This window comes from Balaenoptera ricei, chromosome 16 (genome assembly GCF_028023285.1).
Source record: "Balaenoptera ricei isolate mBalRic1 chromosome 16, mBalRic1.hap2, whole genome shotgun sequence".
NCBI lineage: Eukaryota > Metazoa > Chordata > Mammalia > Artiodactyla > Balaenopteridae > Balaenoptera > Balaenoptera ricei.
The window spans coordinates 115834316-115852938 of NC_082654.1; the positions used below are offsets into that span (position 1 = coordinate 115834316).

The 18623-nt window shown below is 57.2% G+C and overlaps 1 protein-coding gene across 1 annotated transcript in view; it reads left to right on the forward strand.

Annotated features, from left to right (window-relative positions):
- The window catches only part of RET (ret proto-oncogene), a 60522-nt gene that overhangs the window by 23247 nt on the left and 18652 nt on the right, over positions 1–18623 (forward strand). The window contains exons 2-8 of the mRNA XM_059900585.1: positions 6648–6911; positions 8928–9215; positions 11450–11691; positions 12810–13005; positions 14361–14560; positions 16711–16969; positions 17726–17851. Coding sequence (XP_059756568.1) covers positions 6648–6911; positions 8928–9215; positions 11450–11691; positions 12810–13005; positions 14361–14560; positions 16711–16969; positions 17726–17851 — 1575 coding nt within the window. The remainder of the gene's footprint in view (positions 1–6647; positions 6912–8927; positions 9216–11449; positions 11692–12809; positions 13006–14360; positions 14561–16710; positions 16970–17725; positions 17852–18623) is intronic.

Here is an 18623-nt window from a genome sequence, read left to right on the forward strand (position 1 = left end):
ATCCAAATACAAGTAAATGACACATCCCAGCCAGGTATGGAACGTTGAAAGCTGCCTTTCCAGGGTACAAGAAGGCTGGTGCCTGCATGCACCGAATGAGAGCGTCAGTGCCCGGGTCACTCTACTTATAAAGATGTTGAAGGAGGCCCTGCTCGGAGCAGAGCAGCACCTTACCCCCACTGAACCTCAGTTCCACGTCTTCTCCCTGCAGGGGTGGGGCAGGGTGGGAGCAGATGGGGTCTTGGACCCATGCACCTCTGCCACCTCCTGCATGCCCGGGCATGCACACACACACACACGCACACGCCGTGAAGGTTCTTGGGGTCTCTCCAAACGCGAGCAGCGACTTGGGCCTTTGGCAGTTGTGTCATGAGCAGTGCGGGACCCGCCCCTCCTGTGTGAGCAGAAACCAGCTCCTCAGCCCTTGCTGCGGTGCCGGGGCAACCTGAGGAACCAGAACCTCGAGGTGATGTGGACCATCACCTGTCCAGGCAGAAACATGAACCTGTGTGGGGGGAGAATTCTGTCACCCGGTGACATTCAGGGATGGAAGGCATGGGTGGGACAAGCTTTGCAAGTCCTGCTGTGTTGACCTGCCCGAAGTTCCAGGGGAGGCTCTCACCAGAGGCAGGTCTGAGTTCACAGGCCAGGAAGACCTTCCTGGCAAAACAATGCCGGCAGGGAGGAGTGGTCAGCTGGCAGGGCCCTGGGCTTCCCAGCGGGACCAGCGTCTGCCCTGATCCTGACTTCCACCACCACTTTGTTAGCCATTGTACCAAACCCCGAGATGCAGAATCTCCAGCTGTTTGACCTTGGGAAAGCTTCTCACCTCCCAGCCTCAGTGTTCTTACCTGTGAAATGGGGCAGTGCAGGGATTTGCACACGGTGATTGTGAATCCGAAGTGAGAGCTTTGTACAGTATGTACCTGTCCAAAGGTGCGCCCTGTCTGCACCTGCTCCGGCTGCTCCTCCTCTCCCCAGCCTGCCCTCCTCTTGTTCACAGTTGAAGAAAGCGAGGTCCGGAGGAGGCCACCACTCTGCAGAGGCTGCACAGCCCCACGAAACTGGACACCCGCGACGGCCCATCCCAGGCTCTTCTCATTCACCCACCGGGATTGGCCGCATCATTTGTGGGGCCCAGTGTGGAATGAAGATGTGGGCCCCTTGTTCTAGAATTTTGAAGGATTTTAGGACAGTGACAGCAGAGCATTAAACCAAGCATGGGGTCCTGTGGTCTCCCCAGGCTACACCCCCTTGAGGCCAGCCCTGCACCCACGTCCTCATTCCCCACCTCGGAGCATGCGTTTTTCCATCTAAAAGTGTTTGTGACAAGGAGGAGCATTGATCAGGGACCACCTGGGAGGCATTTTAAGTGTATTTAAGTCTGTTTCTGCTCACAAGCATTGCCCAGCCCACAAATCCCTTTAGGCAGCAACAGACTGAGCCCCACACAGATCCCGTAGGGCCTGGCTCTGTGAGATGAGAGCGGGCAAGGCCCATTCTGTCCTGCACATGTGGTCTGTATGGTGGGGACTGGACCAGCTTGGAGGTAGGGGCTCCCGGGAGCTTGGGCCCCTCCTACCTCCCGGACCCCGGACCATTGAAAGTACATGCACTCCAGGGGGCCCTGGAGGAGGAGCCCCGTTCTGGATCTGCTCCTCCCTACCTGGCAGGTGGGGCAGGCATCTCCCCCTGACACAGAAGACGCATCTGTAAGGTCCCCCCACTGGTGGCTCCAAGGGCAGCTGGTTCTTGCACAGCTGGCCGGGGCCGGGGACGGGGTGTTTGCGTGTGTGTGTGTCCCCAGAGGATGAGCCAGCGGAAGCTGTGCTCCTCTCCTGACATAGGCTCAGTCGTCACACGGCACACTCTTGCTGGTATGCCGGGGGCCAGAATGCAGACCTCACCTCTCCACGGAGGGGTCTGGCAGACCACGGAGAGCTGGTGGCCTAGCGGGCTGGCAGACACAGGCTGCCCTTGGCGGTGTGCTGTCTTGTGGACCAACATCCACCCTGGGCTCCCCACCGGCAGAGTTGCCTGCAGCTCTGTGAGACGGGACTCGCTGGCAGCATCCCAGATCACTAGCGGTCGGTGCGCACCTTTCTGCCAGGGTGAGGAGGACGCTGGCGGTCCTGGCCCTGGCTGAGCCCCCTTCCCACCCAGCGTGGTGTCACGAGCCTGGGCTGCCACCAGGCCACCACCCTGTCAACCACTGGGAATTACAGTCTCTCACCCTCTTTGGGTGGGAATGCAAGCTTCCCAAGAGAAGGTGAGCCCTCGGGGACCGCCTTCCACTGCAGGCTGGTGTTGCTGACTTGCGGTCACCACGCAGGGCTCAGCGGGGCAGTGGGTACGGTGGCTGCAGGGCCTGGCCCGCTGTGAAGTGGGGTTGAGCAGGCCGGACAGGGGTGTGCTGCTGGAGAGACTGCCGTCCGAATCCCAGTTCTCTGGCTGGCTGTGTGTGTGCCCTTGAGCATGCAGACAGCTTTCTTTTGTTCCCGCCTCAGTGTCTGTTTGCAAAGCAGTGGTCCCGTTGGCACCTCCGTCTGGGATTGCGAAGAAAATGGAGGGTCGGTGTGTGCGGGTGGGGGGCTTGGCCTTGCGCTTTGTCGGTCCAGCCGGCTGCGCTCACTGCACACCACACCGCTGCGAGGCGGCGGGGAGCTGCGGTGGGCCAGGTCCTCTGGAGAAGGCGGTGGTAGAGGGAAGGGAGACCCTCCCTTCTCCTGTCCACGGGGCAGTGAGCAGCAGCTTCCGGGCCCCTTCCCCCTGCCCGTCCACCCCCCACCCCAGAGCTCCCACTAGACCCTCTGACTCGCAGCCTCGTGGACTGTGGGTTGGAGGGAAAGGGAGCCTGGCTCTGTCGTGATTCAGGCCCTTGTCTTGGGGCAGCAGAGCTGTGCCTGGTTCTGTCCCCCTTCTGAGCCTGGCTTCCCAGACTCGGCCTTCCCGGGCAGGGTGCTGCTATAGGCTGGGGGCCCGTCTGATTTCTGTGAGGAGCACAGACCCGGGGTTACTCTGCCAGGCGGCGCGGTGGGGCTCTGGCACGCTCCTAGTGGGGTACGAGCCCCATCAGGGACCCCTCTGCGGCTGTCCCTCCCCTCCCGTTGGGTGACTCTCCTCTCCTGTTGGATGAGGAGACACCACAGGAAGTACTCCTGCCTTTGTCTCAAGAGCAGTGATGAAGATGTTAAAAAAAAAAAAATCAATATGTAAGTCATAAATTGGAAGAAGATATTTTCAAATGAAGAAAAAAGAAAAAAAAGAGCCGTGATGGGCAGTGTTGTAGGATCCTCTTCGGGACCCCAAACTATGAGCTTCTCTGGGGAAGCTCGAGCCTGTGGAGTGAATCCTAGCTGTGTGGGAGGACCTGTCAGCCGTGGCCCATCACTCGGCCCGGCTTGCAAAAGGCCTGCTCCAAGCCGGTGCCATTGGCTGCCCTTTAACAGGAGCAGGGAAGAGTCCAGCCTTGTGGCCGTTTGGGGCTGACACAGCCCTCTGAGCTGCCTGCCTCTCTGTGGGCATCAGCCACTAAATCCCAAAGAAGTCAGCCCTGAGTGCACCTGTGGGGCAGCCTGTGTCTTCTTGGGCCAGTAGGGAGGGTGTGGGGACAGGAGGGTGACGTTCAGCCACGTGTGGGCAGCTCCTGCCGGTGGTCTCTGCCAACGAGACCCCAGGGTGGGGGAAGCAGTGTCTCAGCTCTCCCTCCCCAGAGTTCCCCAGCGTGAATTCTTCCTGCGGCTCCTTGAGCTGCCTCCCTCTTGGATGGCAGGCAGTGTGATGCTCTGGGGTGGATCCTCCCCCAAGAGGCTACAGGGCAGGAAGGCCACAGCACAGAGCCTATCTCAGGGCACAGGGCTGGCTCCTGGAGGTCCTAGCCTGCCCTTCCCTGTACTGCACCTGCAGAGGCCCAGCAACTCTGGGTCCCACTCCAGGGACAGCGCTCTTAGGGAGCAGATTTCTGAAGGTCTAGTGGGTCAGCACCAGGCGTGCAGCCCCCTTCCCTCCATCTCTGTCTTTAGTGTGGGGTGTGCAGGGCCAGGCCTTTGGCTCTAGCCAGAGCATCGCTCTCTTTCCCCACCTTCCTCTCCCCCTTTCCCCCCGTTCCTCTCCCCCTTTCACCTGATCCCCTTTCTCTTTCCCCTCCTTCCCTCCCTCTCCCTCTGTTTCTCTCCTGCTCTCTCCCTCTCCCCCTTGCTCTGTGGTCCAGGCCTGTCTGGCAGGGCAGCTCCCACACTGGGCACTGGGCTGGCAGGACCGAATGCACACTTCCCTCCAAGTTGGCATTCCCAGCCTGGCTGCCTTTGAGGTCATCCTTGGGAAACCTTCCACAGTGCAAGCAGCCTTCTAGTTTTCTTACTATTTTACCACTTTGGGATCCAAAAGGTCTCACCTGTTCTCTTCACCTGACTTCACCTGGCACTTGATTGTTTCCCACACCCAAGGGAGTCCTCAAGGACCCAGGCAGACCCAGGGTTCCTCTGCTGGTGCGGAGTGGACCGGCCACTCACCCCCATGGCTGCAGGGGAAGCGGGATGTAGGTGGAAACAAACCGATTGAAAGGAGAAATCGATTACACACAAGTACAGTGTTTCTCATGTTTGCTTTATGCGTTGGTACTTTTTTGTGCTTCGTAGAGTAGGTTTTTAAGCATTTGCAGGTTTTTTAAGCATTGCTTGCCCATTTATCCACCTTTTAAAAAATTCTTACTATTTTTTAAAACTTTTTGTGATGAAAAATGCTGAACATACACAAAGTCAGCAGAGTTAGTAGGATGAGGGCTCCCGTGGGCTCACCCAGCGCAGCCATGGTCAGCATCCGCCTTCCTCGTGGCATTTACAGCGCTACCCACAGTCCCTTGGCGATCAATTTCGGCAAAATCTACATAGGTTGAAGCGCATAAATCTTGGCTGTACACTGTTAACCAATGGATGTGCCTGTGTGAGCCATGCCCGTATCGGGATACACAGCCTTTATGTTCCCCAGAACATGCCTCCTGCCCTTCCTGGTGTGTTGCCTCCCCCGCCACCAACAGGTAGCCAGTCTGATTTCTGTCACTTAAAATCAGTCTGGAACCGTGCCACGTGATTCTTTCATGCTGCTCCTTCTACTTGGCAGGATGTCTGTGAGATCCGTCCAGGCTGTCCTGTGTGTCAGTGGCCCTGATGGACCACCGTTTGCTTATCTGTTCACCCGCTGGAGCACATCGGGACTCTTTCCAGTTCTTGGCTCTGTGAATAACCCCAGCATTTGTGAATAAGTCATTTGATGGACATATGTTTTCATTTCTCTTGGGTAAATGGAGTGGAATTTCTGGGTCATATGGTAGGAGTGTGATTGACTTTAGCTAAAGATTTATTAGTGCTGTGTTCATCTTTGGTGACTCCTGCCTGCCCTGCTTGTCTGGCAGCGTCTTGTACACTTGAAAACTCTGGCTCCAGGTGATTTGCTCAGAAGCCTGGGTGAGCTCCCAGCTGAGTGGTTCACCTGCTTATCAAACTTGGGTAATCGAGAACGATTTTGCAACGGTTTTAAGCTGCCTCACGTCCTCCTTTTTCTGTTTTAAAGCGGTGTACTTTCAGCTAGTGTTTTTTATTTAATATTTATTTAGTTAGTTATTTAGTTGCGCTGGGTCTTAGTTGCAGCTTCCAGGCTCCTTATTTGTGGCTCGCAGTTCTCCTTAGTTGTGGCTCACCAGCTCCTTAGTTGCAGCAGGCGAGCTCCTTAGTTGTGGGATGTGAACTCTTAGTTGCAGCATGCATGTGGGATCTAGTTCCCTGACCAGGGAGCAAACCCGGGCCCCCTGCTTTGGGAGCACAGAGTCTTAACCACTGCGCCACCAGGGAGGTCCCTCAGCTAGTGTTTAGCTATATAGATAATTGTGTGTTGATGTACTTAGGACTACAGATGAGAAAGACCTACTAAGATCGGAATTTTAAATTAGTGAAGTTTTCTTTTTTGGTCCACAAAGAATCTATTATTAAAATGTAAAATGGGTAGATGGGATGAATTGGGAGATTGGGATTGACATATATACACTTTGCATACTATGTATAAAATAGATAACTAATGAGAACCTGTTCTATAGCTCAGGGAACTCTACTCAGTGCTCTGTGGTGACCTAAATGGGAAGGAAATTCAAAAAGGAGGGGATATATGTATACATATAGCTGATTCACTTTGCTGTACAGCAGCAACTAACGCAACATTTTAAAGCAACTGTACTCCAATTTTATTTATTTATTTATTTTTGGCTGTGTTGGGTCTTCATTTCTGTGCAAGGGCTTTCTCTAGTTGAGGCAAGCGGGGACCACTCTTCATCGCGGTGCGCGGGCCTCTCACTATCACGGCCTCTCTTGTTGCGGAGCACAGGCTCCAGGCGCGCAGGCTCAGTAGTTGTGGCTCACGGGCCTAGTTGCTCCGCGGCATGTGGGATCTTCCCAGACCAGGGCTCGAACCCATGTCCCCTGCATTCGCAGGCAGATTCTCAACCACTGCGCCACCAGGGAAGCCCTCCAATTTTAAAAAATGTGAAATAAAGCCGCTGGGGAATACTGGTCTGCCTAGGAGGCCTGCTCTGGGCTCTCTCATCACCGTCATCACCCCTCCCTCCCTCCCTCCCTCATGTGCTTCCCTGCTTCCTGCAGCCCCGCTGGGACTCTACTTCTCAAGGGATGCTTACTGGGAGAAGCTGTACGTGGACCAGCCGGCCGGCATGCCCCTGCTCTACGTCCACGCCCTGCAAGACGTCCCCGAGGAGGTGCCCAGCTTCCGCCTGGGCCAGCACCTCTACGGCGCCTACCGCACGCGGCTGCACGAGAACGACTGGGTCCGTATCCAGGAGGACACGGGGCTTCTCTACCTTAACCGGAGCCTGGACCACAGCTCCTGGGAGAAGCTCAGCATCCGCAGTAAGGGAGCAGCCCTGACCCCTACGCACCTCACTGCCCCCACCCCCCCGCCCTCGCCTTAGCCTCACACAGCACACATCACACCAAGGGTGGCTCCCCTATGACTCCTGCTGCGTGGGAGTGGAGAGAGTGAGATGAGGCTGGCCCGCCTCTGTGCGCAGCCAGTGAGGGAGCGAGGGTGAGCTTGGGGACCACTGATGACCCTTAGGCCTTCTGAGGCTGTTTGGATTTTGGAGAAGCCACGTGAAGGATTTGGGTGCTCTCTCCAGATCCAGATGCCTTTTCCAGTTGGGTTAACAAGGATTTGGGGTTGTGAGAGAGGAGTTAAGAGGAGAAAAATCCCAAGATCTTGCTTTAGCAAATGGTCTGCAACTTGCTGGAGAAGCAGCAGTTCCCACGGAAAGTGTGGCTCCCAGTTCTCCTTAGTTGCAGCTCACTGGCTCCTTAGTTGCAACAGGCGGGCTCCTTAGTTGTGGGATGCGAACTCTTAGTTGCAGCATGCATGTGGGATCTAGTTCCCTGACCAGGGAGCAAACCTGGGCTCCCCTGCTTTGGGAGCACAGAGTCTTAACCACTGCGCCACCAGGGAAGTCAGCAGCAAGCTGCCCTTGACACCTGGCAGGGACTTGGGCCTGGTGCCAGAGACGGAAGTGGAGCAGGAAGAAGGCCTGGCCAACTCCTCAGAGCAGAGGTCCGAGCTGGAGTGTAGGCCACGGGGGACCCTGGGACTTGCGGGGAGCAGGGGTCGTGGAGCAGAGTTGTGCCTTGTGGCACCACATGGTGATCACACACCCAGTAGCGCCCCCCTCTGAGCCCCTCCACCGTAGACATGGCCTCCCTGGACCCTCACACCGGCCCCGAGCCCCCGTGTGCGCTGAGAGACAGGCGGCATGCCTGGGAACACAGAGTGGGCGGCTCTGCCCGACAGGGGCAGAATGACCGCACCCATCTGCCAAGTGAAGCCAGGGTCCCCAAGTAAAGATGCCCCCCGTCAGGGCACCCCAGGCGGCTCCTGGAGGAGGCAGCACCTGACATAGGTCTTGGTTCTGCACACACTTAGTTGCCACCGTCTGCATCTTGAGACCCCAGTGGGGAACTTGAAGAACCAGGGCCACTGGGGTGGAGGCCAGGGTGGAATTTGCTGAGGATCTGAGTTTCGTAGGAGGCCTGTTCTGTTCGTGATTGGAGAGTGACCTCGGGTACCTGTCGGGTCCAGTCAGGAGAGAAATCAGTAATTTGAACAGGGAAAGTTTGTATAGAGAATTATTAACCACGGCAGGAGATTGGCGCAACGGAGGACAGGCTAGTAAGAAGCACAGAGAATGAATGAATATGTGAGGGGCCGCCACTTCCCCAGGGCTGAGATAGAGGGCCCGGGAGGAGCCCCCGACCCCAGCTGAGATCCAGACCAGTTGGAGGGGGAGTTGCTGTGGTGCCTCCATGCTGGAACTTGCCAGAAATCCCCTCTCTAGGTGCTGGGGAAGTGTGTGTCTACGAAGACAATGAAACTGCCTGGGGGGCGGGGGTGGGGACATGGATTCCCTGGTGGTCCAGTGGTTAGGGCTCTGCGCTTTCACTCCCAAGGGTCCGGGTTCAGTTCCTGGTCGGAGAACTAAGATCCCGCAAGTGGCGTAGCCAAAGATAGAAAAATAGAATAGAATAGAATAAATGAAAGTGTTTTTAAAAATTAAAAAAAAAAAAGAAACTGCCTTGGGGAAAGGGGCGGGGCAAGAGCCCTCCCTGGGGAAGCTCTCCACTTGGTGTTAGACCCGGGGCTCAGGGCACCTCCCTGAGGAAGGGTATTTGAGCTGAGACCTGAATAACAAGAGAGGTGGGCCGGTGAGGCACCCCCAGGAGGTGGTGGCCGGGCCAGAGAGCCCAGAGGAGCCCTGTGGACCCTGGTGAGGACTGGGCTTTGCCCCAGCCCCGAGCTCCTGCCCCCTCCCTGCTCCGTTCCCCGCCGCCGCCGGGCAGGTGTGGCTGACCCCCCGGCGGGCCTGACTTCTCTCTCTGCAGACGGTGGCTTCCCGCTGCTCACCGTCTACCTCCAGGTCTTCCTGTCGCCCGCGTCCCTTCGTGAGGGCGAGTGCCAGTGGCCGGGCTGTGCCCGAGTGTACTTCTCCCTCATCAACGCCTCCTTCCCGGCTTGCGGTGCCCTCAAACCCCGGGAGCTCTGCTTCCCCGAGACGGGCCTCTCCTTCCGCATTCGGGAGAACAGGCCTCCCGGCACCTTCCACCAGTTCCGCCTGCTGCCTGTGCAATTCCTCTGCCCCAACGTCAGCGTGGCCTACCGGCTTCTGGGAGGTGAGTGCCCACCGCGTGGAGCCTTCCTCGGTGCCTGCTGAGTGCCAGGCACGGCGCTGCGGTCCCTCTACACAAGCCGTCGAGTTTACTCTGCACCACCCCGTCATCCGTTCATTCAGAAGTCCACGAGTATCTCATGTACGCCTGCCATGGGCCAGGCACTGTTCTAGGGACCAAGGATGAGAGAGTGAACAAATCAGGCCAAAATCCCACCTGCCTGGAGCTTCCATCCCGTGGGAGATGGAGACCACACACGTGCTAAGGAAATCGGGTGGCCTCTGAAGGGACTAGGTGGGACGAAAAGCTGAGAGGGTGTGGAGTGGTGGAGACCACTGTCTCACATCAGATGGCTGGGAAAAGGGGACGCTGGAGCAAAGGTGGGAGGGTGGCAGGCAAGCAGGGTGAGCCCCTTCAAGAGCCCCAAGGTGGGAGCCCCATGTAGCTGGAGTGCAGTGAACCGCAGGGCAGGGCGGAGGCTGCTGAGGGCAGAGCAGTTCCAAGGGAGGGGGCAGGGCTTCCTGGCGAGGGACTGGGGAGCCATGGAAGGTGTTTGGGGGGGGGGGTCATTGACAGGACATGCCTTTAAGAGCTTAGTCTGGCTGCTGTGTTAGAAATGATTTGGGGTGGGTGGTTTAGGGGGAAGCAGAGAAACAAATTAGGAGGCAGGAGAAATCCTTGAGTGAGAGGATGAGGTCTGGGGTGAGAGTGGAAACCTTTGGGCAACAAGAAGCAGGCAAGTTGTGGGCATGCTTGGAAGGAGGATCCTGCAGGATATCCTGGTGAGTTGGATGTGGGGTGTTGAATGAAAGAAGGGACCAAGCCTGGTTCCAGGATTCTGCTTGAGTAGCCGCAAGGACAGTGGACCTTGCCACAAGATGGTCCTGCCACAAGATGGCCCTGGGGAGACCAAGAGCACGTATGTGGGGAGGGGAAGGGAATTGGATCCCAGTGGAGATGAGAGAAGGCAGCTGAGGTGCCATTAAACCATTTAAAGGCGAGGAACTGGGACTCAAAAGGGACACTTAAAAGCTGGACTTACTAGTAAGTAGAACCTGGATTCACACCACGTTGATGGCATACACCCGGTAATAACGTTGAAGAAAATCTCAGTAGCGTAAGGAAAGTAGTCACTCACACTCTCCCAGCATCTTTTCATTTATCCTGCAGCAGGGATAGATGTCTTTATGCAGAATTGCCGGCAAAGTGTATGATTTAGCTGCCTTTTTCGCTAAAAGAAAGGTTTTTTGTAACTGTAAACAATAGAGGGAAATGTTTGCGTGATAAGCATTTCCCACATGTATAATTCACATGTAATGTGTGGCTCTGATGTGATTTCCCACTGAGTGGAGTTGACAGCCCTCCCGTGGTTGGCTGTGGGGTGGTCAGTGTTGACCTTAAAGCCTTCAGCCTTTCCCCTTTTTTGGGTCATTTCTGGAGGATGAATTCCAGGACAGGCTTGGCTTGAAGAGTGTATTGTTGTTAGCGGTCCTCCCTCATCGCGTTGTGGGAAGACACGTGAGTCACTGAACGTACAGCAGTGTCTGGCAGGGAACAGACACTTTTGCCTTCATCATCTCCTCTTCTGTGAGGAAACTGAGGCACAGAGAGACAGAACCACCAGCCTTGGGCCACACAATCCCTGTCCTGTATATAGGACAGGGATTCAAACCAGGCAGTCGGAAATATTTTTGTGTTAATATAAAATCACACCAAATGTCCACCATGTTTGTTTCCAAGTGGTGGAATAGCTTTATTTCTCACATTCTCTAAAATAAGCACATACCGCTTCCATAATTAAAAAAAAAAAAAAAAAAATTCCTAATTTTTTTTTTTCAGAAACCAGCAAATGCTGGGAGCTGAATCTCTGGGCTGAGCTGGTGCCAGCCCTCCCCACAGCAGAGGCAAGGTGTGTGAAGGGGTGTGCCCAGCCCTCCTAGGTGATGAGGATGAGGGCCTGATGCAGGCCTCCTGGTCCCTCTGTTCCCCATCAGCACCAGTGCAGGCTGCAGCCACAGTGCAGCTCAGGGCAGAGTCTTCACTGCAAACTGTGCTTGGAGCGCCGTGCCCCATTGTGGAGCCGAGGAGGGGCCAGGGCCCGGGGCCAGCAGGCACCCCAGCTCCATCCACAGGACCCCCTCCCGTGCCGCCACTCCCGGTGGGCCCCTGAGGAAGGCAGCTCACCCTTTCCCCGGCCCGGGGGTCAGCCCGGGGTTCCTGGTCTGCTTGGTGCGCAGGTGAGGGTCTGCCCTTCCGCTGCACTGTGGACAGCCTGGAGGTGAGCACACGCTGGGCCCTGGACCGCGAGCAGCGGGAGAAGTATGAGCTGGTGGCTACGTGCGCGGTGCGCGTCGGCGCGCGTGAGGAGGAGGTGATGGTGCCCTTCCCCGTGACCGTGTACGACGAAGACGACTCTGCGCCCAGCTTCCTCGGGGGCGTCGACACCGCCAGCGCCGTCGTGGAGTTCAAGCGGAAGGAGGTGCCTGTCCGTTTGTCTGGTGCTTGTCTGGTGTCTCTCTGTTCGGTGTCTGGATTCCTCCATCCGCCATTTATTCCTCGGTCTGTTCAGCGGTTCCTCTAGCCATCCAGACGTGTGGCTGACCGTCCATCTAGCTATTCGTCTTTCATTTGTCCATCAGTCTGTCTGTCGGGGTTTTCTGTCGGTGTCCAGGACAGCTGAGGAGGAGAGAGGAGGCCAACCCCACCGGCACCCAGCTGACCCCTGCCTTGGGAGGCCGGGGGCCCTGAGTGCCCAGTCTGTGTCTGACGCCGCGGGTGGGGCCCCAGGGCTGACATCGGCAGGGATCTCCCTGCGCCCATCCCGGCCCCACCCTTTTCTGGTCCACGCATGTGGAGCGTGACTGCCACCTGCTGGGCCTCGGGCTGTCCTGCAGCCGGCAGGCCAGCAGGAGCAATGGAAGGGTGGGAGCGTAGTATGTTGTCACTGCCTGCTTCTCTGGGCACCCCAAGAGCAGGTTTGGCGGATGAGCCGGTGAGAGGAAGGCACATGACACAGGGGACTGTCTCATGAGCCTGGCAGGAACCCCTGGTGGTGACATTGGGGAGCCTGGTTAGCAGTGAGAGCAGAGATGCCCTGTGACTTTGCTCAGAACCTTCCTCGTGACCCTCTCCAGCCTGGTGTACAGAAGAGACTTGGAGGAGAGCATTAAGATGCTCGGAGGAGAGCATTCTGGTGGATACCTGGGCTTGGATCCCAGGTCTGCCGTCTGTCACTCTATGACACTGAGCTAACTCCTCCGCCTTGTGGAGCCTGGTTTCCTCAGAGAAGAGTAGGAGTGCTTGCTCTGCTCTGTGGGGACCTAGATGAGGTCCTCAGCAGAGCACCAGGGCATGTGTTCTAATCCATCCTTACGGGGCGTCTGTAGATGCCTGTCACACCTGTTGCACAGGTGAGCTGCAGTGGCCCGGGAAGGGTGACTGGGGCAGGCTGACAAGGGGCCCCAGGGAACTTGAACCCAGGTCAGTCTGTCCCTAGAGCCAGCTCTGACTGCACACACCTGGTCCACTCGTGGGGCACGTGCCTTCCCGTGGTCTCTGGCTTTAAGGGCCCTAACTGGCACCCCCTATTCTCTGCAGGGCACTGTTGTGGCCACACTACGTGTCTTCGATGCAGATGTGGTGCCGGCATCCGGGGAACTCCTGAGACGGTACACAAGCACGCTGCTCTCCGGGGATGCCTGGGCCCTCCAGACCTTCCGAGTAGAGCACTCGCCCAACGAGACCTTGGCCCAGGCCAACGGCAGCTTTGTGCGGGCAACCGTGCATGACTACAGTAAGCGAGGCCAGGTGTGGCCTGGCTGGGCCCCTGGGGAACCGGTGGCCCACTCTCCTTGGATGGGGCAGCACCCTGCACACACAGACGCTTGCCCTGGCCCCCTGAGCACCAGGCAGCCGCCCCTTCCACTCCTCCTCCCAGCCTTTGTCTGTGCTGGGCTTGCCTGGGCCACCTTGGTGGGTGTTCACAGGCTGTCCTCTCCATGAACTGTCCTGAGGCCGACCCTGGCAGGACACCACAACACCTCCCCGTGCTGACCACGCCAGGACTCACTGCAACACGTGTGTCGTCACCGAGGCCTCCCTCTGGCCCCTGGCACCTGCTTTGCCACCTCCCAGGTGCCCGAGTGCCCGGGGGTTATTGCCCCCTCCCCCCACCAGCAACTCTCGACTCACAAGGGGTTGATGTATCCATACAATAGCAGCTCAGTGTCCTAGAGTCGGAGGGTTCCACGATGATTGTCCTGTCTGGCTCCTGGAATGCGCCCACCCTCAGGGCTGAGCTCCAGGTGCCTGCAGGGCTCACCTGCAGGACGGGGCGTACTCATCCTCAAGCCTCCCTGCCTCCCTCCCCTGCCCTCCTGCCCGTGTTTTCTAGGATCACCTTTCAAATAACCCACTTGCACTTGGGTCCTTGTTTGGGGGTCTGCTTCTGGGGAACCCAGGATCACTGGTGCCTTTACCCCTTTCTGGCTGGCCTGATCCTATGTGTTTCTCCTCCCCCCCTCCCCCACCAGGCCTCTGAAGCCCTCTGTCCTGTGTGAGGGAAAACGTCATCTTAGCCCCTGCATACTCACTCTGGTGCCATGTGCGCCAGAGCCCCCCCTCCCCCTTTCTGTCTCCACTAAACTAAAACTTTAACCTTGGCACACGGCGAGTGCTCAGAAGGGTGGAGGCTCCCGGGTGCTGGAGGTCTGTGGAATCCAAGGGTCCACAGGAGGCTGCTGCTGTTGAGAGTTCTCAGGGGCCAGCACGGTCTTCCCAGGGCCTTGGTGGTGGCGGTCCTTTACCTTGTGTGGCCTGCCCCGCACTCACATCACACACACACACACACACACACACACACACACACACACACACATCCCCAAGGTTACCTCCCAGCTGAGAAGGGTCTTCTGGGCTCCCAGCTCAGCACAGCGACTCACTTTTAAATAGTAGTTCTACCTTAATGCCTCCCGCCAGGTCTGTTATCTGTGTCCGTGTGGGTGGAGGTACCTGTTTCCACATGTGCGCGGGGAGCGCGTTGGGGAGGAGGCATGCAGCGGCGTGGGACAGTGGTCCCAACCCGCAGGGCCCCCGCCCAGCATCACCGTGTCCTGTCCACACAGACACATACCCACCCCCCTCCCGCAGGGCTGGTTCTCAACCGGAGCCTCCCCATCTCGGAGAGCCGGGCCGTGCAGCTGGCCGTGCTGGTCAACGACTCGGACTTCCAGGGCCCGGGGGAGGGCGTCCTCCTCCTCCACTTCAACGTGTCCGTGCTGCCCGTCAGCCTGCGCCTGCCCAGCACCTACTCCTTTGCCGCGAGCAGGCGGGCCCGCCGCTTCGCCCAGGTGAGCCCCCAGCCTGCTGCCTGCCTGGGGAGGGGTGTGGAGGGGCAGGAGACCCCCAGGGAGGGGTGCTCCGTTGAGCAGATTTCAAGCAGGGCTGGGGGGTGGGTGACACCCCCTCCCTGAGCTAAGTAGTACACAGAGTGGCCCCAGGGAGCTGCAGGCACGGGGCCAGGAAGGCTGGGGCCATGGAAGAGTGGGACAGTCATGAGCAGGGCTCGTGGGCTCTGTGGGCCCCTCTTCTTTGCCGTCTCCTTTCTTGGCGTCTTTAAAACATTTTGTACTCATGAAGGAGCAGCGCCAGGTAAATCTATGTATGCAGACCTGGAAAGACGTTCCTGGTGAATTAAGTGAAAAAGTGGTTTGCGTAAGTGTTGGTCTCAGGTGGCTCCCTATGTTCAAAACGAAGTCCTCATTGCTGGGAGTTTGCAAGTGTGCAAATGCAGGCAGCAATTAATGGTGGCGCCCTCTGCAGGGAAAGATAGGGAGCGCTTCTACTTTCCACTTTTCTGCAAGTATGTTTACTAGAGCTAATTTTGCATTTGTCGTTGGAAAATAACGATTAGAAATGGAAAAAATAAAAGTAATAAGTATTCGTCAAAAGAGATAAGGGATAGACAGGAGTGATCTGTTTTTCTCATATCAGCCAGTGTGTAACATTTTGGTGCAGTTCTTCCGAGAATGTTTCTCTTAAGCGCTTTTGAAAGTTCACTTGTGATTACAGCAAGCATATGACTTAACGTACTGCGTTCTCCTAGTGGGGCAGCTGTGGCCACATCCTCTTTAGAATGTCCCGTTTAGGGCCGTCTCCTATTTTCCAGTGGTTTTGCCGGTTTCTGTGGTTGGTTCCCTTACCTCCTGGCAGCCACCCGGGGCCAGCGGACGAAGAACCCCACCCTTGGATACATCCAGGCTCCCCACCCTGCCACCCAACCTCAGGCCTTTCCTGGAGGCAGGGGTCAAGGGTGGTGGGAGGTGACAAAGCAGAGGGGCCTGAGGGGTGTCTGGGGGGCTGAGCGGGAGCAGGCATTGCTGGAGGTGGGTCACCTGTGCTCCAGCAGACGCAGGAGGGCACAGGGACCCGAGTCCCAGTCTGGCCTCAGACTCACTGTGGTCTCTCACCGGCTCCCCAGTTTTTATGATTGTAAATTGAGGATGATGGCCTTGGGCAATTTTGAGAGTCACTGGAGAGAGTGGAAGTGAGCCCGGTTTGTACAGGGAAGTGCTCGAAGCCCAGGAGGTGGTTTTGTGTGGAGCCCAGGAGGTGGTTTTGTGTGGCGCCCAGGAGGTGGTTTTGTGTGGCGTCAAGCGTGGGCTTGGAGGAGCCTGGCTCTGCCCTGGGCCTGAGTCGGGCTGAGCAAGGGCATGGTGCGTGGCTGCAGGCAGGGCCCTATCCCCGCTCCCCCACCAGGCCCCCAGCCCTCAGCCTTGACTAGTCAGAGCTTCTGATCTCAAGCCACCGCAACCCTTACGGTAACCCGAGTGGCTGAGGGGGTAAAAAGGAGAGTTCAGCTGACCAGCTCCGGGCCCCAGTGACCACAGCTGCCAGCCTAGCATCCCTGGGAGAAGCATCCCTTCTCTCCCAGGGGTTCCAGCCCAAGTCCCAGGAAGGCCCCCTGGGTCCTGTGTGGGACAAACAACCATGCTGCATGAATTGTGGCCGGGGTGACATGCTCTGACTAACCAGGCGAGTGACCTGGCCCGGGCGTGGACCACCCCAGCCATGTGCACTAAGGATGGGAACTGGTGATCCGCAGAGCAAAACTGGCCTGGCCGGAAGAGAGGGAGGTGTGTAGGAGGCATACAGGCTGCCTTTGTGCCTGAATGAGTGAGCACGTGAGGGATGAGCTGGGCAAGCCAGCAGCACCTCCCTGGAGGGCCAGCCCCAAAACCAAACCCCAGTGCCCCGTGCTCTTTCACCTCCGGCTCTGAGGAGCAGGTATGGATGGTGGTCCCACGGTCTGGGCAGGGCAGGACCAGGCAGGCGCATGGTCTGCAGGTTCCGGGGGGCGTGGAGGACGGGGAGATGGGGAGCTACCATCCTGGGCTGAGTAGGAAACTGTCCTGGGACTCAGGCTGTCAGGGAGACCCTCCAGCCACCATCACAGGTGGTCCAGCCACCCAGCTAAGGATGCCCCGTGTCCCATGCCTAGATTGGGAAAGTCTGTGTGGAAAACTGCCAGGAGTTCAGTGGCATCCACGTGCAGTACAAGCTGCAGCTCTCCAGCGCCAACTGCAGCGCCCTGGGGATGGTCACCTCGGCCGAGGACACCACGGGGACCCTGTTCGTGAACGACACGGAGGCCCTGCAGCGGCCCGAGTGTGCCCAACTCCAGTACACGGTAGTGGCCGTCGAACGGCCAACCCGCCGGCAAGCCCAGGCCCCACTGCTCGTCACACTGGAGGGGACATGTGAGTGCCAGGGCTGCGGGGAGGGTCGGGATGGACGGGGCGTAGTAGAGCCTCGGGCTTCTCCCACAGAAGGGGCCCGGTCCTGCTCCCCCTCACTAACTGGTGGCTTCCCTGAGCCTGAGCCTTCTTCCCTGTAACATGGGAAAACGGTGCACACTGCACAGCCAAGCTGGAAGGATGACAGGGGGAAAGTGTGAAGCAGTTTAGCCCAGAGTGACAGCATTGTGGACGGTCACTGCTGCCCATCACCTCTGTCAACGCGTCCTACCTGGGCACTTGCCTTAGGGCTGCCAGATACAGTAGAGGACCCTGGTTAAACGTGAATTTCAGGTAAACAACAAGCAATTTTTTTGGTGTAAGTACGTCTCCTGCAACTTTTGCAGCGTCTCTTAGAAGACAAACTTCCAAGCGTGTCACCGTGATATTAGGTGATATTGTGATATTTACACAAAGCAGGTATTCATCGTTATCTGAAGGTCAGGTTTAACTGGGTGTCCTGTGTGTCACTGGCCGAGTCTGGCCACCTCACACCCTCCCTCCATACTTAGCCCAGTAGCTGTCCCCGCTTTGTGACCGTGGTACCACCCCTTCCCCAGCAGCCCCCTCGCTGCCCTGCGCCCCGGTGCTTAGTTACTACCTCCCCTCTGGGCTCAGCCCGTGGGGACAGCTCAGCCAGCGCTGCCCTCCCCCGTGGGTGCTGGCGGCTGGACACAGGGCCCAGGCTGGCCCCCTGTGACTTGCTTTCTGCCCCCCCAGACGTGGCAGAGGAGCCAGGCTGCCCCGTGTCCTGCGCGGTCAGCAAGAGGCGGCCCGAGTGTGAGGAATGCGGCGGCCTGGGCTCTCTGACGGGCAGGTGCGAGTGGAGACAGGGAGACGGCAAAGGTAGGCCCCGTGCAGAGCCGGGTGATCGGGAGGGTGATGACGGCTGAGCGGAAAGGGCGTCTGTGTGGGCCCTGCCAGCCTCTGCGGTGCCCTCCACCCCCGCCCACTCGGAGTCTCTTCCCCAGCGCCTTGTCCCCTGCTGTGACTCCTGATGCCAGGAGAGGGTGGACGTGAGTGCAGGGTGGCATGAGGACATTGGGGCTGTTTATCACCGTGGGATCACAGGTGCCTGAGGCTGGACTCGCTCTGGGCTTGGGAGGGTCTGGGCCAAAGTTGGGATGTGCGTGTTTTCTTTTTATTTTATTCCGAATTTCTGTACATATATTTGTCCCTAAACTAGATGTGAATTGGCATCTGTGTCTCCATTTTCTCTACCCGTATACACATAAATTACATGTACAGTTGTGAATATATTCACCCAATGCTTTTATTTTTTTTAACTTTTTATTTTATGTTGGAGCATAGTTGATTAACAACGTTGTGTTAGTTTCAGGTACACAGCATAGTGAGTCAGTTATACACATACAAGTATCTATTCTTTTCCAAATTCTTTTCCCGATTAGGTTGTATGTAATATTGAGCAGTTTCCTGTGCTATACAGTAGGTCCTTGTTGGTTATCCATTTAAAATATAGAGAGTGTACATGTCAATCCCAAACTCCCTAACTATCCCTCCCCCTAACTTTCCCCCATTCACCCACTGCTTTTATTTTTTTGTATTTCTTATAAATTTATTTTATTTTATTTATTTATTTTTGGCTGCATTGGGTCTT